Source organism: Leptopilina heterotoma, unplaced genomic scaffold (assembly GCF_015476425.1).
Source record: "Leptopilina heterotoma isolate Lh14 unplaced genomic scaffold, ASM1547642v1 Lhet_329, whole genome shotgun sequence".
NCBI lineage: Eukaryota > Metazoa > Arthropoda > Insecta > Hymenoptera > Figitidae > Leptopilina > Leptopilina heterotoma.
The window spans coordinates 223,097-236,609 of record NW_025111021.1 but is presented as its reverse complement, the minus strand read 5'-3'; the positions used below and the strand labels follow the sequence as shown (position 1 = coordinate 236,609).

The window sequence follows — 13,513 nt, the reverse complement described above, 5'->3', positions numbered from 1 at the left end:
CAAATTCAATATTTTTCAATTTTCAAATTCAATATTTTCCAATTTTCAAATTCAATATTTTTCAATTTTCGAATTCAATAATTTTCAATTTTGAAATTTAAACATTTTTTAATTTTTTTTGTCATCCACTTTTGGATTAAATTTTCCATTAGTAGAAAATATTTTTCTAAATACATTTAATTGTTTTAAATAAATAAAAAAAGAAAATTGAACAATTACTTTTTAACCAAAAAAATAAATTGTTCCAAAGTCTGAATTTAAATAAAAATTGAATCGCAATTTGCAAAGTCAAATTATTTTTTTCAAAATATATACCAAACCCACTGGTGCACTTTTTTGACATTGAAAAATCATTTTTAATTTAGTACCTTACTGATTTTTTTTTATTCATTATAGATTATTATAATAATAATATTAATAATAATACAAGTTTCACAATTAGAAAATTTTCTAAAACAGAAACTTTTTTAATTTAATTTCTTTACAAGCAATCTTTTCAAGATAATGCAGAAATATTTCAATTTTTCAAAAATTAAAAAATTTCTCAATTTTTTTAATCTCATATTTGAGGAGATTTAACAAAAATTTTGCCATTAGAAATCGAAAAATGTCATAGAGTGCAAAAATGGGTCTAATTATTTTCGTTTCAAGCGCAAAACGCTGGTAACAACAGTTTTTCTCTCCAAAATTTTTTCATTTTAGTTACAGTCGAAAGAAAAATTTTCTTCGACTTTTTAATTAAATTTTATACAAAATTTTCTGAACATATTCAGAATGAATGAATTTTTCATTTCTATTTTACTATTATTTTGCAATTTTTTTTCCATTCATTACGAACATTTCAAAAATTTTTTTTTTTCTAATTTCAATGCTCGTGAAAAATAGTTTATAAATAATGGTCTCTCTCTCTCTCTCTCACGCGAAAATGAATATTGCAAAAGAAGGAAATTGCATTCGCAGATCTGAGAACGTGGGTTATCAGAAAAATATACTAAATTTCTATTGTACCAAGGACGATTTTTTAAAAATAGAATTTTGCTCATTGATCCCCCAAGAATCTCGAATTCAGTCAATAGAATAAAAAAAAGAAACGATTGGAAATTTCGTAAAATTCTACGTTCGTGATTGAAATAATAAATTTTTTTCACCTCTTAATTTTTGTTCTTTTTTAGTTTCTGAAAAAGGAATAAATTATTCCCTTTCAGTTTCTACGAAAGAATTTTTCTCTAGAGGAGAAATTGCCTCGTGGGAGAATTCAAAGAGAGAATTAAAGAAAAAGGAATCAGGAGCAAAATTAATTTTTTCGCAATTCAAATGCTGTATGGATATTCAGCGAGATATTTCCTAATAATAACTGGGAGATGATTCTTCGGTAAATTGTAAGCATTGACCTTGAGCCTCGCTAAATGTGAGAGTGACGTGACTTCCTTGAGGAAAGGTTTTGTCATGTAGATATGACTGTATATTTCGCCACTGTAATCAATCCAAACTTGATTCTTCTGATCGTCCATCCTCGTCGAGTAGTCGACATAATATTCGATCATTTTGATCGGACATCGAAAGAGTGGCATTGCCAGAGCGAGTCTTGGCTCGGCGTCCAAACGAAAACGTCCCTGAAGAAAGTGCACCCTCACCGACGTGGGTCCACGTTTTGTCTGCACGGAAACCGCAAACGAATATCTACTGTCAGAACTGTCTCTCATCAACCAACTGCCAACAGGCGAATCCTTGAGGAGTTTCTCACTCTCCTGCCAAGTCATTCCCTCGTGATACCATCCGGTCGTCTGCAGGAGCTTCTTCACCTCGCCAAGATAACTGACATCCTTCTCCATCATGTGAGTATTAAATGTCCATGGACAGGGCATTAGCCACGAGACCGGTGTACTTGGATTCTCGTCATTCCTCTCGATGAACGAATCGTCGATCGGCGAATGTGGCTCTGTCTCAATGAGTCCCCCGCCGTTGAGATTATTCAGATTTCTAATATTGTAGTAGCCGTAGGTATTCCTCACGGTATTCGTAGTGGCCGTGATGTTGACAGTACACTGCCCGAGATTCGACGGAAGCTGTACGGTCGCATTCACTTGGATCTGAAGATCGGGATTCACCCGCTCAACATTATTCGTCTGTACGGATATATTCGAATGCGAATGACAATTGAATCTACTCGACGTTCTGGAAGTTTGATTTTCGTTGATGCGCCTAGTGCCGGGCAACTCTTGACAGCCACTCGGCGGTGACAAACCGCACTCTCTACACGGGAAGGTGCACTCATTTTCGACTAGTTTTGGACTTGGAAGATTGCGAAGTTCCTCCTCGTTCATTATTGGCTCTGTCTCCTCCATGAATTCGGTAGAGAGACGATTTTGCAGAACGAAACCACCGCCGGTGAGATGGGGCCTCATTTGAACGGGCGATTGAAACAGAACACCGGAATCAATGCACTTGATGACACAACCACCGGAATGATTTCTCGGCGTTGTGATGGTGACACTTCCGCCTTTGTGGTCGCAATTCGTGGTTATGTGACAGGCTGACGGTGGCAGGAGGTCGGGCACGTCTTGCTGATCGTCATAGCCCATTTGGGAGAGTTTCACGTGATTCGCCATCGAACTGGGCGAACTGGGAGGCTCGTCATTGACGGGATAGCCATGTCCCACCCTGAAACTCGGTGCAGTGAGGCAATTTTGATTACCAGTTTGAATGATCGTTGGACCATGCACGATCGTCGGGGCATTGATAAAGCAACTATTCTCGCTGGTGAAACCACGAGGCACCAGAATACCACCGCCACTGTAAAAATCCATCCGCTCCGCTGTTTGGGGCGCCATCAGTCTGTTACTCTCTTCTTGTCTCATTGTTGGATTACAGCATCCAGGAGCTGGGAATCGGTGCTGGCAATTCGGACACATCACCGTCATCATTTTGGATGATGCTTTTCCCCCGGTTGCTTCTTTAATACAGCATCACTCGCCAAACGACAGTCTGTAACAGGAAAAAGAATCATAAGTTTGCTGAATAAATCACACAAATACAAATACTTCTATTGAACAATTTTTGAAATCTATTTATCAAATTAATTTTTCAAATCACTTTAGAAAAACTGTTTTAGGTTAACAAAGTTAACTTTGTTTACAGTAAAAGGGTTAAAATAGAAATTTAAAAATGGCAAAAGGTAGCAAAAAAAGGTATTGTCTGGCTTCCGAGATTTGGTTCGATCCAATCGAGGCCATTTGAAAAACATTCCTTGGAAGTCAATCAACAGTCGCGGCCAAAGGAACCGGGAACATTAAAGGTTTTCGAGAACTCCTAATGTTCTCGCTTACGTGGAACGCCACGGTCTGACCTCGTAACAGGTACAGTCCTCGTCAGTCAGTTACAATTTCTACCAAAACGGTGTGTGTGTGTGTGTGTTGGGACAAAAGCTTTCCACAAAACAATAAAAATTGATTCTTCCCCAATTTTCCCTGAGTTTTTCTGGACCTGTGGTAACCCTGTAATATTTTCTCTTCTTTTGGAAAATTTTCAAATCCCAATTGAGCTATAATATGGACACAAAAAACAATTCATGCTTCGTTTCGCAAATACGGATCTACGGGATCTAATAAAACTCGAAACAAAAAAACGGCTGCCGATGACTACTAGAAAGTCATAAATTTTGTGAAATCGTCCCAAGAAAAGCAACAAACCGAATAACAAACTTACGATTTTCAAACACAAAATTCATTACATTCCACTTTAAGAGAGTTCTAACTGTAAAACAGATTTCGGCCAAGAGTGACAAAACACAAAAAAAAAAACAGTGCGCATATACAAAATACAGAAAGAGAGTAATCAACAAACTCAAATCGCGTGAAAGAACTCAACGACCTGAAAAGGATGAGCACGACGACCATTTATTTCATACTGAGAAGGCGTAATGAAAAATCTAGTAGCTTCAAGAAAAAAAAAACAACAAGAATTTTTCTCGGTACTCTAATAGCGAGAAATAGCAATTTTCAGTAAACAAATTGTTAACCTACTCTTTTCTCTGTATTTCAAAAGGCATTGTAAGCAAATAAATTTTAATTGAATTTCACAGAAAGCAGCGAATTGGACAAAATAACAAAAAAAACGTCCCCATCAATGATCATGAAATCCAATCGCGACAAAGAAGGAAGAGAAAATTTTTGTTAACAGTCCGTAAACAAAAGAGACAAAACTGATTGGCGGCAAACAACAATACACTCTCCTGAGTGTAATAATGATAATATTCTTTCATCACACGAAGCTCTCGAGGTTAAGTCGGCCGATAACCTCGTGTCGTTTCCTCGTAATTGCCGGTTCTGAGATAATTACCAGCCACTGAATGAGGAGTGAAAGGGAAGCGGTGACTCGATCCAAGAAAAGAGAAAAGTCCACTGTTTTCAAGTGTTTCAATCAATTTTTATTTTCTGCGTCTAATCAAATTTTTCGGAACCTAACGAAATTATTTTTATTACACCCATGAAGCTTCATGATTACACGTCTTTAAGACTCAAACAAAATTTTAATAAAATTCTTGTCAAAATTTCAATTATCTTTATAAATAAGATAAGTTATTACTGTCAGTGTAATTTTTAGTTTGAAAATAGTAAAGGTAACTTTATTCGTTTTTGCTTTGCCCGTATGTTTTCGAATGAATAAATGACCACTATGGGAATAATGAAAATAATAATTGATTGTTGCGAGTACGATTGTAGAAATGGAAAGGGAGAAAAAGAATTGGATTCAATGGCGTCATCCATCCTGTTTTAATCACAATGTCAGAGGGGCGAGAGAGAGAAACGTGGGAAGTGCTGGAGGCGGAAATAAAGCCAAGTCATACGGACTACGCACTTCAATCCACGAAAGATTGATTTCGCCATGCGATTCTCGCAATCCGTCGCGATAATCTATCTATGAAAGGCTGCAGTCGTGATTCTCGGAATGATTCTATTGATGAAGCGCTCGTTTCATGTCCATAAAGGACCCCGTCCATGCCGCTGTCTTTTCATGTTCCCTATCGGTAACGTGCTAAGTGCTTCAAGCTTTCGTGGAATTCAATTTTACACATTCCACTTGCGCATACCTACATGGAAATCATCTCACGTGTATCAATCCAGTTTCACTATTTTTCCACTGTGGTGAATTTTTATTTTTCCCCAATAGTCAAATTCTATTTCCTTTCTTCCTGTTTCGAAAAAATTTACTTATATCCACTAGTATAGTGAAGCTTTTTTATTGATTACTTTGGGACTTTTTTCATTTTTAAAAAAAGGACAGGAAAAATTTTTAGTAAAAAAATGTTCTGTTACATTTATTTACAAACTTTTCGAAAACATCAATAACTTCTTTTTTAAATAAATATTTAATTATTATTTTTCTATAGGAAATAAAATTCTTCAAAAGATTCAAATTCTTTAGAAAACAACAATTTTCCTGGACTTCGATCAAAATTCCCTGACTTTTCCAGGTTTCTTCAAGGTTTATAAAATTCCCTGACATTTCCAGATTTTCAGGTTGCATGGCAACCCTGTAATATAATAAAATACTATATAATATAGCGTACAATAATAGAAAAAACAGAATCGCTTGCAGCATTTCCCAATGAATTATGCAAAAGAAATTCCCGAGACTTTTTTCTATTGCAGAAATCCTGTTTCTCGTGTGTAGGCAAATTTAACGATACGATTGTGTACACCCGCCATATGGCTCTTTGCAAATACAAACACAAAAGCTTTGCGGCTAAAAATGCAACCAGTTGCTTCCGCATAATACCACACAAGTGGCTTTGAAAATTGATACAATTTCTTTCATCCTAAAAAAGATATTATTTCATCGTCAGGAGATTTTGTTCCTACGGAAAAAAATTTTCCATCTATTTTTTACATTCGCTCTTGAATTTTTTCATTACTTCCTCAGAGGAAGAATTTTGATTCTAAAAAAGAAACGAAAAGAAATTAATTAATTCCAAAGAGGACATTTCTCTAGAAATGATTCACTTGGAGTATCAAGTATACAAGTTTCACGCTGCAAAAGTTGCTTAGAAGAAATGAGTGATTGACTCACGATTAACTCGAGACGTAGAAAAATTGAAACAGCATTTACTACCACGAATTATTACCAGTTTACTATATATATCAAATATAAAAAATTTGTAGGATTTCAAAAAACGATAATTCCGAGGAAAATTTATTCTCGGTAAAAATTATTCCAAAACATATTTGTTAATCATACTTTCATAATCATTTTTGAATAATACCAATCACTGTTTTTCTAAGGATATCAAATTGAGACAAAAAATCGTATCAAAACGTTGCTTCGCAACTCAATTTGATATCCTTAAAAAAAGTCCACTAATTTTAATTCAGGTACACATTATTTTAAAATTGTTTTCTTTAAAAGTAGAAACAAATATTTACTTTTATAGACAAGAAATCGTTTAGTTGAATCAAATAATTTTTTTTCTATTAAAAATTAGAATAGAAATTAGAATAGAAATTAAAATTAGAAATAACTATTTAGAAAGTAACGAGCAAAGAAAGATATGACAAATAGTGTTCGTTCTCATTTGTCAATAAAACGGAGAAATGCAGAATACAAAATTATTATTAGATAATGTCATTGACTGATGATGATGACTTTTTTTCTCAATTATATACGATAACACACAATTTCCAAGTATAAATATACATGAAACATGCAACATTGTATATATAATGTATAAATTTGTAACTAATTGTTCCAAAAAAAAGAGTGTTTCCAGATAAAGTAATTTATGAAAAATGTTACTGAGAAAAGGAGTATAAAATTAAATTATACGAAATTATCATCGACTATAATATAGTACCTATACTAATATGTGTAGAGAATTTCATGACGTTAATATATTTTTAAGAATACTAAATGAAACTAATATACTTCTATATTTTCATAGTAGCGAGTTTCTTTTTTATTTACAAGACGATGATTTTTTTCTTGGAAAGTGATATTAATAACAAGTTAACAGCAGGGTCACGCGATAGGATTGCCTTCAAGGAACCAAATAGATTGACCTTGTCTAAAACGATTGTAACCAATGGTTACGTTCGTAAAATACGAATCTATTTTTGGGTTCTAATGGTTATTACAATTAATTCACTAATTGCCTCGTTTCAATTATTTCCCATTACTACTTTTTTATTTTAATTCCTTTTTATTTCGATTTATTCCTTATATCAACTTTTTACCATTTCAATTTTATTATTTACCACTTCAATTATTTATTCTTCCAACTATTTATTACTCCAATTATTTATCATTTCAATTATTTATTGTTCCAATTATTTACCACTTTAATTATTTATTCTCAAAATTATTAATTACTACAATTCTTTACCATTTAAATTATTTATTAATTAAATTATTTGCTATTTTAATTATTTATTGCAACTTTAATTAATATTAATGCTGGCAATTGAATTGTAATTTATTTAACAAATTAAATGCATTATACATTGAATTTTTGGAAAGTATTTAAATTATGCATTAATGTAAAGTTCTTGGAGGAATTTCGGTGGTTATTTTTTCTAATAAGAAAAAAGGTGTTTCGGTTTGAACCTCCCCAAAACAGATGGCAACGAACCGCCTTTAATCTTCGGTATCGACATTAAGTACTGCGTCTTAAGATCTTCGAGGAATTTAATTTTAACGAGGACAACCTATCACTTGATGTCTCGGTGCCTCTTCAGCACCCTTTTCTTATCTCATTCTCCACCCTCTGTATATAAATATATATTCAAACAATCCTCCAAATTTTTTTCCCGAAAGACCAAATGTACTTCAAAAAAGAAGAAAATAAAATTGAGCCAAATAAAAACAAAAAGTTTTTACAAATAAAAATTAAATGAAAAAGTTGAATGAAAAGCTAAACGAAAAGCTAAACGAAAAGTTACACGAAAAGTAAAAGCAAAAACTTACAGAAGAAAAGATTACAAAATAACAAATTTAAAAGAAAAATCCCAAGAAAATTTTAGCAGATAAAAAATAATTGACACAGTTTCGGCTAAACTAATAAATATCTAATGAATAATTGATGAATATACATAAAAGAATCGAAGAAAAATTCGACTCGCTAATTATTTCTAGGAGTGCGCGCGCTTGTTCTCACGCGATAAAAGAAAAAGAATCGAGTCATTTAACATTTGCAATAGAATCGATTGTTCCACGAAGAAAAATGTGGCAGGGATTTTAACGGTTTTCCTTTTAAACGATTCGTTAAGCTGGAAATCTTGTATTCAACTGTCAGAGAGCGAGCGCAAAATAGTGTTTGTTGTGCATTAGAGGGAAAACGAATAGAAATTTATATACCCGCACAGAGATTGTCACATATGACTCATAGCGAACTATATGGCGATAATTAAATGGCACTCTTAAGGAATACCGATCGATTAGAAGCGGAGTGGTTAATACCATAAAGGTTAAATCGTCCATTTTCTCTCATTATAAGAATCAATTAATTCACAAACAAGCCGATCGAGTCATTTAATTCCTCAAATTATTCCATTTCCCACCTTGCTAATTAGAAACTTGCGTGTATACAATTATTCCTTATATTTTCGTTTCACCAGTTGTGCTCATCAATGCAATAAGCAAATATAAAAAAAATAAAAATTGAAGAAAATAAATGGAAAAAAGAAAAGTAGGACAAATTAACTAAAAATGAAAAAATAACTAAAAATGATGATGAAAATGGAAAAATTACTAAAAATGATAACAAAAATGGAAAAAATAACTAAAAATGATAATACCAGTGGAACCTGTCGGAATGCAACTTGGTTTTTAAAACTTTATTGCAGTAAACAATCCTTAAAAAATTGTTTTATAATTTTAATATTTTTAGAATATTCTCAAATTAAGTAAAAATAATTCTTGTTGGACATTTTTGAAAATAAAATTTTTTTTAAAGAGTTGCATTCCGACAGGTTCGACTGTAAGAGAAAAAATAACTGAAAACGATAATAAAATGAGAAACAATAACTAAAAAAGATAATAAAAATAGAAAAAATAATTAAAAATGATAATAAAAGGAGAAAATAACTAAAACTGACAATAAAATAGAAAAAAATAGCTAAACATGACAATAAAATAGAAAAAATAGCTAAAAATGATAATAAAATGAAAAAATATACCTAAAAACGACAATAAAAATAAAATAACTAAAATATAATTAAATTAAAAAAAGCCTAAAGTAGATAAATAAAATTAATAACTAAAAAAAGATAATAAAGATAAAAAAAAAATAAAAAAGTAATAAAAAAACAAACAAAATAAAAAACAAGATAAAAAAGTATCACAAAAAATAATAAAAAAGATAAAAAAAATAATTATTTTAATTATAAAACAAAAAAAGGAAAAAATTTGCATTAATCATTAAATTAACTAATAAGACAATTCTAGTTAATTAAAAATCAGTTGCAACTATCCTCGATGAAAATTACCATGATTGGAAACGTCTATTGTTCAGAACTATCAATTATTCTATAGAATCTATTGTTCGCTTGAAATTATATTAAATTTACTATTATTATTTTTTAACTATCTTTAAAATTTAAATTCGTTTTAAATGTTAATGATTCTTAAAAATGATAATAATATTATTTATCGGAACTATTTTTCATAGAAATTTAAATGATATACAATTAAATACACCAAAAAAATAATAACCGATTACTCAGTTTTCTCGAAAAAATTTCAAATTGATAGTGAATCAAATCGATACCAAAAATGCTCGCAAAAATGTAAATTTTTGATTTGATCATTTTTGGTATCAATTCGTTGGAATGTGATACTTTAAAGTTAACATTGACTATTAATTAAATAATTAAATAATTATAAGTTATAATTATAAGTTAATTAAATAATTAATTCAATTAAATTCAATTAAATTAATTAAATAAGTTTTATTTGAAACTTAAAACTAAAAATTGTAAAAAAACTAAAAAACTTTTAGAAAAACCAAAAGTGATTTTTTATACGTAAATATTAAGTTAGGACCAAAAATTCTCTCCCAACTATAATTTACCTTTATTAATAGAAACTAGATACAATTACAAATTTTTGCTAATAGAAATTTTTAAATTGTTCTTAAAAATAGAAAAAACAGTAGACAAGTAACTCATTTTTCGAAGGATGTCAAATTGAGACAAAAAATCTATCAAAATTGTTGCGAAGCAACTATTTTGATACATTTTTTTGTCTCAATTTGACATCCTTCGAAAAAGTGTGAATTGAAAAAGAAAATCAAAAAGAAAAGTGAATAAAAAAATACTATTGTAAATAAATAAATTACAGGAAAAATTTCAAGGAACCGAAAGTTGAATTAATTTTAAAAATAAAATTCCAAGATGAAATCTGCGTGTTTTTCTTGAAATTTCTCAATTATTTGAATTCCTCTAAATTACTAAATATTATGACTTCAATAAAGAACTTTAAAAAGCCGGAATTTGAAATAATGTTCGTGTCAGTTGTACGTTCAAAGTAGTGTATAGTCACTAATTAAAAGGAGATAAAGATCGCGGAAATTTCGCATCCGCACGTACCTCTCCTCGGTAATAATTGCCATTTTTGTGAAAGTGACTTCTCTCTCGCGGTTAGATACGTTTTTTTTTATTCTTTTCTTTTTCTCTCTATCCTCCCACGACAATCGGCATTCTACTCATAAAAGACTCGCTTCAAAGTCTCTTTAATAGACTCTTACCAAGAACTATAAGTACTCTGTTTTGTTTTCTCACTCTTTCCTTCTATTTCTTTTAATTTCCCCTTCTACTTTTTTTTTCCTCCTGCTGCTGCTCCCCCACCCCTCTCACACTTGTCATGTTGGCGGCAAATTATCACAATAATTATTTATGTAACGCGTTGACTTTCTAAGAATAAACTGTCACATACACGTACAAATTTGGATTCAAAGTATAGGATTCAAAGTGTATAGGAAAAGTATATGTGTAAATAATATATGCCCCGATCAGTTTGGAACGCATAATGCATAAAAGTGGTATCTGATAATTATACCCAGTACACTTCATTTTCCATGAAAAGTGCATTTTTAATTCTTGGGATATCATATCGATCATGGGAGGAAATTAAAGACGCATAACGAGAGGGTTTATTATTCCCGGCTCGTTAAGGTCGTCACTTGGTAATAATAATAACAATCGCGATTACCTTTCTAATAATAGCGAAATATTTCACCGATGATGATTTCTTTTCCCGTACCAAAATTACGTAAAGAAAACCCGGATTTACGCTACAGAAGCAAAAAATTACGGTAGAACCTAATTTTAGATGCAACCACCAAATCAGACACTAATTTTCCCAAAAAGAAAACAAATACTAAGGTAACTGACTTTTTCAAGGTAAAAACAAACACACACACACACACCAAGACGCATCGTTGACACATTTGAGACGGAAAATTGGACATCTGCCATCGTTGTCTCCAAACTTTTGACGCAAAAGCATCAGACTAGACGTATCGTTTATAAAGTTCAAAATTAATTTTCCACGAAAGGAATATTTTTAGAAAAAAACAAAACCCACGTTAAACGTATTTGCCTCTCTTTAACACTATATATAAAAAAGAATAATATATAACTTTCGGAAAAAAAGAAGAGTTTCCACTAAAAATAGAGCGCGGGAATGCAAATAAATTTAGAAACGTGTATATTGTAAAGAATCAAAAATTACTCAACAATCATTTATTATTTCTCTAATAGTGTATATCGTAACAGCTTTGAAGGTTGTTCGATATATCAAATATCAAAAACCTTTTTCCGTTTGATACTTATTAATATTCACGAAATATTATGAATAATCTATTATTCATAACTTATTATTATATTCATAACTTATTGTAAACATTTTCTCAAAATTATTTCGTGGAACTCGGTGGAAAAAGTGTTTTTTTATATAAAATGATGAAGACTTTTAAAACGAAATTTTCACCTTGAACACCGAAGGTCTAAAAAACAATTTTTTTTTATAGAAACAGTTTGTATTAGAAAAGCACAAATTCTTCCTATTGACAAACTTATTTTTTAAATAATCACTCACTGAATTAGTGAAACTTTATTTAAATATTTAACTGAAATAAATACTCTGGCAAATAATGACAAACAATGGTTTCTAATCCTAAATATGATGCTGAAGTGCACGATTCTAAAACCGAAAATAAAAAAATAATATACAATTTATATTATTTTTGGTTTAAAATTCATGTTATTTGTGAGTAATTGTCTTTAGCTAACAATTAAGTAAAAATTTCTCAAAAAATCACGCACATGAAACTTGAAGATGAACTTTCGAAAAAAAAAATTCCTTTCTGATTTTTCGTTTCCAAAAACGCTGTGGACTTCAACCTGCGGTCCTAAATGCCAATAATTTGTTTCGAAAAGATATTTCTCGAAAAGATTTTTGCGATTTTTCTTCATAATTATGGACTACTAACAACTTTAGGTTCCAGGGTTCGAAAGAATACTACAGAATTTGGCAAAGATTACTTCACCGATTTAAACATAGAAATCATAGACAAAATTAAATCTCATGAGTAGTTATGGTGCGAATTTTAAGGATTTTAACAGATGCAACATTGAAAAAAAGGAAAATTCGGATTTATCTCTTAATTCAGAGCAAAACACTCGCGGAATTTAGAGATTTCTGAAGTGGGAACGTATCACTTTTGGGATTTAAGTAATAACGTAACAAATTCCAAGGAATCTTACTTGTAATCTTGATTATATTCCTAATCTTAATCCTAGCGCTTCATAATCGAACTTGGAATCATAATTTTACAAACCTACTTATTCAATTCCTAGTATGCGTAATCTTATAGGCTTAATCCTCGATCCTAGAAATGCACCTTAACAATTTTAGTCTTGTGATAATACTATTCCAAAATAATCCTAAAAGGAAGATTTAAATAGAACCTAGTTTCTTAATTCTAGTTCCAATTTATTCGAATCGAATCCTTAATTCAAAAATCCAAAGTCCAAACCCGAAGCCTAATCATATAGTCCCAACAATTCCAATGGTTTTGCTAGGTTTATAACTAACTTTCAATTTCCAACATTCGGAACTTAAGTAAAAATTTTATGGAAGTGCTTCAGTTTCTAATCATTAGCATCTTAGTAAATATACAACAAAAAATTACACAAACAGAAACTTACAACAGTAAGAGATTGAGAACATAAAACAACTCCTCAAAAATCTCCCACTTCGAATAATTTTTTGAAACGAATAATCAGAATAGATATCCAGTAATACGAGACTCATCCCAGAACACAAAATGATTGCTAAACAATAAATTACAGAGAGACCACTTATGAATAATAATCTCCCGCTCTTGGAAATTGAAACAGAGTAAATTGAAAATTGTTTCTCTCGAGATAAGATGATATGATGTTGTGTATTGCGAGAGGAGTAAGCTGAAGCGAACTATTGAGAGGCTGATTGCAGCTGATTGTGAGTTGAATTCGCA

The 13,513-nt window shown here is 31.0% G+C and overlaps 1 protein-coding gene across 2 annotated transcripts in view; it reads right to left on the bottom strand.

The window, feature by feature from the left end:
- Positions 1–907: 907 nt before the first annotated feature.
- The window catches only part of LOC122504988, a 47,550-nt gene continuing 34,944 nt past the window's right edge, over positions 908–13,513 (bottom strand). For both annotated transcript variants that reach the window (XM_043616379.1, XM_043616378.1), the window contains exon 2: positions 908–2,985. In XM_043616379.1, coding sequence (XP_043472314.1) covers positions 1,311–2,924 — 1,614 coding nt within the window. In that variant the 5' untranslated portion in view covers positions 2,925–2,985 and the 3' untranslated portion in view covers positions 908–1,310. The remainder of the gene's footprint in view (positions 2,986–13,513) is intronic.